We start from the raw sequence: 12067 nt of genomic DNA on the forward strand, positions 1-12067 counted from the left end.
TTTGTTTTCTATGATTAGATATCTTCAAAATATCTAGCATGACACGCGGATGGAATAACATGTCACTAAACAGATTACACTTAAACATAAATTTAAAGAAAAATAATATCTTTAGCTATTAAAAGTTGATAGATTTAAATTGTCACCAAACACATAACCATATAAACAAAAAGTTAATATATACTAATAATGTTCTTTTCTACTAAACCATCATCAACATCTTGAAAACTTCAACCAACACAAAATCACTTTTTCTAACACACCTGAAAATTGTTAAAAAACAATAGCAGATTATATACACTATAAACCAAACAAAACAACATGTATAAGAATTACTAACATATAAACATTAATAAAGCTGTTATATGTAACCAATAAATCTTAACTTCCAAAATACAGTATAGTTATTAGAAAGTGTAAAGAGGTGTTTAACATCTACTACTTGTATTAAATCTAAGAACAATATGAAAAGAGTTATATTTTACCTTAATGTTCGTCATCAGACTCAAAATTGTCTGGAAAATCTTCATAATCACTCTCATACTTAGAACATTCTTCTAACCATTTGACCTTCGAAATAACCTCAGCTTCCAACTCAAGATGCACAAGTTCTTTTCTTGCATTCGCTAACTTTAACAGGTCAAGCTCTCTCAACATCACCAAATCATCACACGACAGTAGTTGTTTCGGCTTAAAATTCTTATACTCTCCATTCTCAAACTAGATAACAACCTTGTTTTGATAAGGGTAAAAGAACCACTCACTTACATGTTCATAAGGTAAATCCTCTTGATAAAGATCATGAAGGAAATCATGTAAAACATTTATCAGATTTGTTTCTTGTTAACATGGCAAATTCTTCCTAAGACCGATCTGATGTATTTGATGTTTCAACTGATTATCGAACATCATGACTGATTCAATATTATCTTTTTCTATCGTTACTAAATCGCTAAATACAAATTGATACTGAATACTTTACAAAACCTCCAGTTCATAATCGTAGCCATTATCGGAGTTTAGTTATCTTGACAAAGTTAGGATTGTTAAAGAAGAAGAAGAAGAAGAAGAAGAGGATTAATCTGGAAAATTATAAAATAGATATAAGAAGTGACGGTTTGATTTTTCCAAGAAACTTAATAATGAAATCTATCTAGTAATTATAATGTATAGTTAGCCTATAGTTCATAATATTTAATTAGATAGTATGATAAATATCTTAAATAATTTAAATTAAAAAGTAAATATTAAAAATGTATGTTATAAAACAAATTATAAACATATAGGTTTATATCTAGAAATTTGTGTATAATATTAACATTAACAAAGTATTTATAATTAAATAAAAAAATTGAATATAGGATACCAAAAAAATATTAAAAAAATAAATTTAAGTACATACATGTAAAGTATAGACCAAAATAAATTACATTATAACCATTACATTTATAATAGAACAAATTTAATTACATAGCAAATTTAAACAATTAACATTCTATGTTTTCAAAAATCTCTTCGTAAACAACATTTGTTGTTTTATTTATAAGCTTTGATTCTTTGTCGAGTATCACTAACTTAATACCATCTTTAGTCTTCACTCTTGACAAAGCAACATAAAGCCGACCATGAGAAAATACTGGATCTTTAAGATACAATCCAACTCTTGACAATGATTGACCTTGACTCTTGTTGATTGTCATGGCAAAACATACGGAGATAGGAAACTGTCTTCTTTTTAACCTGAACGGAAGGTTCTTATCAGTTGGTGTAAGACTTACTCGACTAATTAGAGTGCGATATCCGATATTCATACCAGAGACAACTTTTGCTTCAATTACACGCCTACCGAGACTAACGACTGGAAGGCACGTACCATTGCACAAACCCTTTTTGTGATTAATATTCCTTAATATCATGATCGGAACACCAACTTTGAGGACCAATCTATGATTAGGCATTCCTGACATATTTAAACCATTTAACAAATGTAACATCCAGTTTTTCGGGTTTCGGTTAATAAACGAAAGTATGAGTTAGTATGAGTTGGGCTAGCGTTGGGCTAAATGGAATTGGGTTATGGACTTGGGTTATGAAGGAAAGAGGAAAAGATCATGGGCTTAAGCCCATGATCCATAATTATATAAACCATTAATACCCTTTTAATTTCATTTCACACATATTCCATACACCTCCCAAAACACACACTTAAGCTCTCTCTCTCTAGCATCTCTCTCTAGCCGAAATCACCAAGGAAACCGATCCCGATCCAAGGTAATGATAGTATGATATTGTATGAGCTAAAAACCGTTAGATATAAACACGAAACGACGAGCAGACACCGTTAAACCGTTTAAGTCACGAGATCCGGGTGGATTCGGGTATAAACCGAACCTAAGATGAGCTTAGGGATCACCCTAGCTCAGATCTGGATCGAACGGGGCGAAAAACGGTGAAAAACGAGTCTAAACTAGTTTTTCCGACGAATCCGCGGTTTTCCGGCGACGGCGCCGGAAAGGCGGCGCCGGAAAAGTATGTACGAGGTTAAGGGATGCCAGGGAATGTTCTGATATTCCCTGACCTAACCCTAATTCGTTAACGGGGATCTGACGAATTAGCCTTGATTCGATATCTAATTCGTTAAGTAAAATAATGACGAACTAGTCCAATTCGTTAAGGTCTAGTTCGTATAAGGATCAGTTCGTTAAGGTCCAATTCGCTATAAGGACCAGTTCGTTAAGATGCCTGATTCGTTACAAAGGCAGATTCGTTTTAATAGTTAATTCGTTATGAATTCCCATTCGTTAAGGACTGAATGACGAATTAGAACTTTGAAAGAATGACAGAACAGTCCCTGGACTTAGAAAAGAATGATTTAATTACAAAGAAGCCCCCGAACTTTTACGTAGCAAATTAACTAACGATTCAAAATGTTAATGGAAAATGTGATAAGACAGTTAATAGAAATAAAATTTTTCCAAGCTGACCTGGCAGCTTGACCCCAGCCAGGGGCTTTGCCCCTTGGACCCTGCTAGGGGCTGCCGCCCCTAGACCCCGCTGCCAGGGGCGCTGCCCCCGGACCCCCGTTCGTTAAGGGTTATAATTGGACTAGAAATACGTTATGGATAGTGATATAAATTAATCTGCTTAATTGTTATACCGTTAGTCGTGCACAGCTAAAGAAGGGAATAACCGTAAACGGTGAACGCAACCGCATTGAGGTGAGTTTCTAGCCCCACTTCCTTGTTATGTTTTTGGGGCTGTGTGCATACTCGATGTGATAGTTAATACACTTACCTTAAGTGGTGAGTGTATGCCTTGTATGATTTATGTATGATGATTGCTTGACGGTGCGTGAACGATCTTCGGATAATGCATGTACCGTTAGGTGGTAGTTAAAGATATGATTGATATGTATGATGTAAGATATGATGTATGTATGAATATATATGATGTATGCATAATGTATGTATGGTATGTTGATGGTACATGAACGCTCTTCGGAGATTGCACGTATTGTCAAGGAAATTATGTAAGAACAGGTATGGTACAGTTGCATGAAACAAAGGGACCAGACCCTAATAATATCTGTGACGGTAGGGACCAAACCATAACAATATATGTGACGGTAGGGACCAGACCCTAATAATATCTGTGATGTTGGCGACCAGACCCTTTATAATATCTGTGATATTAGGGACCAGACCCTAATAATATCTGTGAGGTTATAGGGCGGAAGGCTCTTTAAATAGGATGGATAGTTATATTTAAAGAGTAAGTATGATTAATGCACACCCCTTCGGGCACGTGTGCAAGTATGAGAACAGATTGTATGTTGTAAGATTAACTAGAACTCACTCAGCGTAGCTGACTTTTAGTATGCACGCAGGTGAGTAAATTGAGGCAGCTTGCATAAGAGGAAGCACATGGCATGGACTTGAAGAAGCTGGCATCTCAAGGAAATGTTATGTCATTTTAAAGACAATGTTTTATGTTAAATAATTTGGAATGATCGTTAGACAAGAAATATGGTTATGTAATGAAATGGTTGAATGTTTTTAATATTCCGCAAGGTTTTTATTAACTCTGATATTTAGAACTGTGATTATGAGTAAATCCAACGTTCAAAGTAGGGCACCGGTAACAGGGCCTTTCAACAAATCAGGAGAGTACAACTGTGGATCAAAATCCTCAGAAAGGTCTTCACATTCAGCTAAACTGTCGGAACTTAGATACTCTACTTCTTCACCAGGAAAGAGGTCTAACATACGTTCATTAATTTTTTGAACGACCTCATTCAAAGGTGCCAACAATGCACGATCCTGAAAGTAAGTTCGTTGAATCTATCTAATATATTAGGATAGAAAAACCTTATTAAATCACCCATCGGATCTACTGAGTTCAATATCAAAAGATCTTCGTGAATATCAATAACCGCCTCTCCGTCATTTGGACCACCAACGTTTCCTTGGCCTATGTCTAATAGCCAATCAGCAAACTCTCTAATATTTTGAATGTCTGAAGATCGACATCCAACTGTAAGCCTCATGTTCTTAGTTAGTTTAAGAACTTTACATTTTGACCAGATATAAGAAGAATTGATTCAAGCATTGACACTTTCACTTCTTGTACCGTTGGTTACAACAGGCAAAATTTGGCGAAAATCACCGCCAAAAACAACAACCTTACCTCCAAAAACTGCTTCTGAACTATTGCCAGAATCACCATTCATAACATCGTTTAAAGTCATGTCCAACGCTTCAAAAGCATGCTTATGAATCATCGGTGCCTCATCCCAAATTATCAGGCTTGTCTTTTTCAATAATTCATATACGTCGGTATTTCCTTTAACCTAATTTATAAAATAATAAAAAAACATACACAAATTAAGATATTTAAAGGTAACTTGATATTAAAATAACAGATAAAGACATATATACTAAAAAATGATTAATATAAAATTAACATAAAGTGGGTGGTAATATTACCGGAAAAATTGAATCTTCGGTCAAATTAATAGGTATTAAAAATCTCGAATGTGCGGTTCTTCCACCATCCAAAAGCAAAGAAGCTATACCGCTTGAAACAACATTCAACACAACTTGTCCCTTTGACCTTATCGATGAAGATAAAGTTTTCCATAAATAAGTTATTCCAGTACCGCCGTAGCCAGAAACAAAATAAACTCCACCTTTTTTGATCAATCAAAGCACTCATTATTTCATTATAAACCCCTCGTTGTTCATCTGTTAACGAATCAAACAGATTATTAAATTCGTTATTCATGGTCTCGGTATCATATGAGAGCTCTTCCACCATTAACGGATTAGTTGCTCTTGAAATTGTCTCCAAATATGGAAATGGCATTTGTTTATGTCTTCTAAGACTGAAGTTGTTTGAAATTAGAAAACTTTCAATTTCCAGAAATGCTAGGTTTTTTAACTATTCTTCATTAAGAATCAAACCTGAAAATAAAATAAGAAACTAATATAATTTAATATTTAAATTATATTAATGGATACTAGATATTTGACATAATTGAAATAATTATAAAAATGAGTAAATCGTACTGGGTTATTTTGATCTTTTTGTTGTTTGTATTGTATACCGTCAACTAACAGTTGCCAAGTGCTTTCCCAAATAAAATGAGGTCTAGATAAATTATAAGTAATCAACATTGTAGCAAATAAATTTCTTAAATAATATCCGGTAGAGGTATGACTTGCTTCTTCAATGGCTTCTATGTATTCCTTATCATCATCTAAAAGACCTCTTTTGTAACATGCATCTCGAAAAGTTTCATACACAACTCCATCAACTGTTCGAATGTCTTCAAAACATTCTGGGCCTTTAACCTTATTTAATAATATTCTTAGATAGTAAGCCTCGTCGAATGCGGGTGAAACAACATGAACTCTACCTATTGCAAAACCCTTTAGGCGAGGTTCCCATTTATGTAGCTGTTTTTTCCAAACATACTTTGTTGGAAACTTTGCGTATGTGAGAGTTTTTGCAAGGTTATGGTTCTTATTACACTCAAACCAACCGGTAAACATCGAAGAAGCATTAGTCGTCTTGTTTAAAATATCTCCAATATCTTCGTTAGCACCATATATTACCTGTTGCTCACCGGGTAAATGAAAAGCAAGTCTCATAACAGATGGAATCCTATAATGCACATCAAATGAAAATATCCTCCATGTTGCCTCGCATGCAGAGACATATCTACAATCATAAAACGCTTTGATTTCATCTAAATTAGGATCTGTGTTATCACCATTGTTATTTTGTACAAGAGAAATTGTTGCTTGGTATGGACCCTTATTAATGTATTTGAACAAATACTTTATCGATTCATTTTGATTACACCACTCAACGTTAATATGTGCTTGAAATTGTTTTAATAGAGTCTTGTTGTATGGAACAACAGTTCTGTTATCCATCATTATATCTGACTTAACAACATATTGCCCGTTATCTCTTCTTTTGTATATTGGAAAACCTTGCGAATCAACAGTAGTCCCATCATTAAAAATTTTAGGGAAACTTTTGGAGCGTTTTTTGTTTACCATGCAGGTGCACTTCGGATTAGCATCACCGCACGAACCGTGAATCATATGATCAGATACAAGCTTGTATAGGTCTGGATCACCGTCTTTGTTTGGAATCTCAGCAGAAATAAATTTATCTACATCTTGTGGATTATGAATCTTGCTACCTGGATGCATAAATATGCAAATATGAGCATGCGGTAGCCCCCTTTTTTGAAACTCTATCGTGTAAACAACTGCAACATACATAATAAAAGTAAATATTCCAAAACTTTTAATAGTTAAACAAATAATCTGTTTGTTTAAATTGATTTTTAAGTCTATACAAAAAAAATATTGAAGTACCTCATGTTTATAATTTTATACTAATAAAATTAAATAAAAGTACCTGCTTGAACCTTTCCAAACAAAGATTTATCCTTCACCAATTTAATCATTGCATCAAGTTTGAGCTTAAAAACCCGACATAAAATATCAGGTCTATCCTCCGACTTTAACGTTGTATCCGTAAGAAATCTTTTAACTTCTGGCCAATTGAGATTACATGTTATATTTATGAAAAAATCGGGATAACCGAACCATCTACAGATACACATAGCGTTTAGATAATTTTGCATCATATATCTTGCTCCGCCAGTAAATGAGGATGGTAGAATAACACGTTGACCAGCGGTTGAAACATCAGTATTTCCAACATATTGCATACCTCGTAAACTTTGGTAAGTATCACATCGAAGTTCATGTTTTTTACCGCGTATAAAATGTAATCTTTAAGCCTCAATCATCGTATATTTGTCAACTAAAATTTGCTGAAACAAACGCCTACCATTTAACATGGTTAAAAAGGTATTTGGCCTATCTTGAATATGATAAGCAAAAAACTCACGCATTGTAACCTTCTTTCGTGCTGCGGTTGATGAAGAGGAAACATTCTTATGAAGTATATTGACCTGATAACCATCCTCACCAAAAGGATGAAACAACGGGTATTGAAGAGGTGTATATGATGGATGAAGTTCACTGATACGCTTTAAGGAACCAAATTGCTTGGTAACAATTATATCTCTGTTATCGACAGCGTCACCAATATCACCGACAATTAATGCAGCAACTTCAGAACTGGATGGTAAGTTATATTGCCGCGCATCATTCGGTCTTGTTCCAATAATACGCAACTTCAAATCGAGTTGTGGGTTTTCATCAAAACAATCTATTACCATCCGATAAGCTTGGAACAAATAATTATTTGAATCTAACATCGTCTTCAAATTATTAATAATATGCTTCTCTAGCTCATCGTCCATTGAATTATTATCACTGCCCACAACAAAAAATAATTGCTAAGATTATAAATAATAAAACTTATACTAAAAATTAATAAAATAACCAAAGTGGACGAATATCGTTAAAAGTATTTACCCAAAACACCCTGACGGTTGAAAATCTCGTTTTCCATGGCGTAAATGTAAAGTTGAGAAAACTGTGCTTTACGACCCTGTAATGGTAAAAGACTTCCCAAACAATGATAGTTTTCACCACTAAGACGAAACGTATATGGCGCATTGACTCTGTTTATGGAATGGCCAATCTTTCCTCCCATAGACGTAAACGAAAACATCGAATTGAAACGTCTAATGTTTTTCAAGAAATACTTACTCATGGCGCTCTCACCACGAAATAATTCAAGATATGTATCATCTGGTTGTCTAACATCGGGAAGTTCGACTTTGCCATTATAACAACAAAGGGAAAAAGCTCCTTCTTCATTACTACTACTTGGTCTGTTAACTACGGCTTTCCACAACAAAGCATTGCAACTTGGACACATAACGGATTGATTTCCATGATCAAGATATTCTAGTAAAATTTAAATATCATCATTTGCATTTACTTAGTATACCTAAATACATAATAAATGATTTCAATTAAATTATGAAATATATATCATACCTGATGATATACTTTTATAAACTTCTACAAAATTTTGATAATCAATAGTTGTAGCATGTTCATTTAAATCAGCCATAGGTATAGGTACTATAGGGGCTCTTTTTCTTGACCTTCTATGAAAGGTTGTAGACGACTCCGGAATGTCATCAACAACACAAGACGCGTTTGATCCTTCTTGAACATTATATTTATTTATACAAACTGTTTAAAATTAAATAAAGAAAGTTATTATAAAGGTTGTCAATAAAATATCGACAACTACACATATAATATTTCAAATGAAAAATTGTAAATTATATTTTTAATTACTCCATATTAATTATATTATATCAAATATTATTTTGTGTTAAATTGTAACATCTTTAACTTAACAAATTTTGAAACGTTTTATTGTACAATTGTTAATATTATTTGTTGCTTAAAATCGGGACGAAACTTGAAAGTGTAAATAATATAATATGTTTTAAATATAAGGCTTATTATTAAAATGAAATTATTCTTTAAATTTATTACAATTCCATTTAGATTTAAGTGTTTCATTAAAAAAACAGACCCAAAAAATGTCAATAATAGTTCAATTTAAAAGGAAAAATACCTGAAGAGGTATTTCGGAGACCAGTTTTGAACTTGTTAACAGAAGCAGTTCTTTTGGAATCTAAAATTGATCATCTTTCTTTCCTTTTGGACGTAGCAGAGTTCACAAATGGTGTACATGTTTTAGAGTCTTGAAATTACAAAGGTAATAATATCAATTGTTAAGCATAACAAAAGGTTTTAAAACATGTTTACTTATAAATATTTTAAAACACCAACCGTTGTTTAATACAATCGAAGAGTAGACATTTGGCGTTGTTGATGGAGACAGGTTCTCGTTATTAGATTGTAAACATGTTAATTGTGTGGATGAGTGGTTGTCAAAATTTCGATTAACTGTATCATTTAATATATTAAACATAAACATTAGAAACAAAAATTGTTGACGACAATACATAGTGAACAACAATTTAATACATACCAGGGTCACAAGGATTAAATATTTTTTTATATGTTGTATGCGGAAAATAATTTGGATTGTTGCTTAAACCACTAACAGGTATATTAGAAGCACCTGCAATAGACAATTGATTTGTTAATTTTCATTTATAAACAAATTTTATAATAAAAATTTATAATTTTAATACAATTTACATACTTGCGAATTGGTTTTCGCCACATACTTATCATTTATTTTAAAAAAATTAAAAAAAGGAAAATAATACTTATAAGGAAAATGCAATATACCTGAAGAGGTATTTTGTAGACCATTTTTCTTCCCGTCAACGGAGGAAGTTCTTTTTTGCTTCTAAAATTGATCATCTTTCTTTCCTTTTGGACGTAGCAGAGTTCAAAAATGGTGTACATATTTGAGGATATTGAAATTACAAAGGTTATAATATCATTATTTAAGCCAAAATAAAGGTTTTGTAAACTACTAAATATATTAAAAGAGTATATTTAAGTTGAAAACAATTTGTGAATACTAACCGTTGTTTACTACATTCGAAGAGCAGACATTCGAAATTGTTGATGGAGACACGTTCTCCTTATTACATTGTAAACGCGATATACTTGTGTTGCTGATGAAATATTTTTCAAGGTGTCGAAGATCCGATTAACTGTATCGTTTTAAATATTAAACAAAAAAAATGAAAAACAAAAAACTAATCAATAATATAAATAATAACGATAATTTTATTAACGTACCAGGGACACAAGGATTAAAGGAGGAATAGGTTGAATGCGGATAAGAACTTGTATTATTAGATAAACGATGGATATTATCTTGGTAACTACTAACCGGTAAATTACAACCACCAAAATTATAGAATATCAAATATTAATTTATTTTAAAAAGTGATTTCAAATTTAAATTCATGATTTACTAAAATTTACATACTTGCTTGATATGGTAGAGTGACAATCGGTGTTGATTGATAATCGATGTAGTTTGTATTATTGGAAATGGTAGACAATGGTAAACGTTGACTTTGGGCTACATCGAAAAAAATGAAAAATTAAAATAATAACATTATTGAACCGTTAAACAAATTAAAACCATAGAAATATCATTAATTGGGTAAAAACATATAAAATTATTGTATCTACCATTATTACTTAGCTTATTCTAAGAAGATGAAGATCCTTCATTTTTTCGTTTCTTTTAGGATGTAGACATCTTCAAAAAATATAGATAACAACAGTTAAACTTGCGTTAAGCCTACTTTATTAAACCATAAGATAGAAAAATAAAGTCTTATAGATTAAAGCTTCAAAACACCATTAAGTAATATAACTTACAACTAAATCGATGTAAATGAGGAATACCGGAAACAAATAATATTACAATAAAATCTTAAACAAAAAATCAAAAAAAAAATATTTAACAACTGCTTTCTTAAGAATCAATTTTCTATATATATATATATATATATATATATATATTTGTATTTGAATAAACAATTTTTTGTTTCTGCCAAACGTAAACCTATGACATGGTTCACATCCTACCAACAAAAAAAAAACGCTAAAAAAATATACTGTCGAAAACACTTACAAAATCAATATTTCGCTTCTTTTTGAAAGAACAGGTATGAAGGAACGAAACTTAAGTTATGCTGTTGAGGAACAAATGTATGACAATAATGAAAACGAAAATAAGTGAAAAAGATTTTTATTTGAGTGAAACTTGATTTATATGTGTATATATACACAAAAAATGTAAATTATATTCTTTAAATGGAAACAATAATTGCCATTATATTAGGATTGGTTTATTTCTAGAAGAAATGTGGTCACAATAATTTAGAAATATAATGACTCAAATAAAATATATTTATGCCATTAATATATGATAATCTTTTACAATATTATTTTTAATTGAATTATGATTTTTTTAAAATAACTAACATATAAGTATTCGTATAAAATAATATATAAGGTTTTTATAAATAATTAATTTATGGCATAGATAATCATATAGGAATTATTGTATAGAATAAATATTTTATGGCATTTAAGTTTAGGTTATATATATTTGTTTCCTATTGAACTGATGACAATAATTATTATAGGTAATAATTCTTATATATAAATATATATACTTATAAAAGATAAATACAATACAACTAATGACAGTGTTCTTAAACTTATAACAAAAAAACCATAACATAAAGTCATAATTAGTAGTACAAACCATACATACTAAATCTAACAAAATAATTAGGATAATTTACATAAGTAAAGCTAACAAAATATATATAGAACATGTTAGAAAAATTGTAGTGTTTAAACCCTAATGTATCAAAATAAAAAAACAATCCATGATCAACTTCAAAATCAACCAAGAACATCAGTGAGTATCAACGAATGAGTAGCCTCGTTGTACTCGAAAACAACCAATGTTCCAAACTTAAGCCCATTCGACCGAAAAAAACTTGTCCAATGTCTAACCCTATACCTCTCATTATTGCCATTCAGTTCAATAGCAATTTCAGCGGAGACATCAACACCATTTGGATTGATTAGAACTA

General features: G+C 31.5%; 1 protein-coding gene across 1 annotated transcript; it reads right to left on the reverse strand.

Moving 5' to 3' along the window:
• Positions 1-202: 202 nt before the first annotated feature.
• On the reverse strand, positions 203-7852 carry LOC143554528 (uncharacterized). Its single transcript, XM_077044259.1, has 9 exons — positions 7435-7852; positions 6937-7074; positions 5720-6784; positions 4986-5188; positions 4630-4849; positions 4394-4533; positions 4136-4319; positions 1576-1960; positions 203-263 (listed from the first exon to the last, which is right to left on the reverse strand). The coding sequence occupies exons 1-9, from the start codon at positions 7850-7852 to the stop codon at positions 203-205; spliced, it is 2814 nt and encodes a 937-aa protein (XP_076900374.1).
• Positions 7853-12067: the final 4215 nt, after the last annotated feature.

Source organism: Bidens hawaiensis, unplaced genomic scaffold, assembly GCF_021521415.1.
Source record: "Bidens hawaiensis isolate Kalapana, Puna unplaced genomic scaffold, B.hawaiensis_p1.1 tig00017719_1, whole genome shotgun sequence".
NCBI lineage: Eukaryota > Viridiplantae > Streptophyta > Magnoliopsida > Asterales > Asteraceae > Bidens > Bidens hawaiensis.

Coding starts and splice junctions, on each gene's coding strand:
- LOC143554528 (XM_077044259.1), bottom strand. CDS start 7,852: ATGGACGATGAGCTAGAGAAGCATATTATTAATAATTTGAAGACGATG. Junction 6,785..6,936: donor GTTTGGAAAGGTTCAAGCAG/GTACTTTTATTT, acceptor TGTATGTTGCAG/TTGTTTACACGATAGAGTTT. Junction 4,534..4,629: donor TTTGCCTGTTGTAACCAACG/GTACAAGAAGTG, acceptor TGAGGCTTACAG/TTGGATGTCGATCTTCAGAC.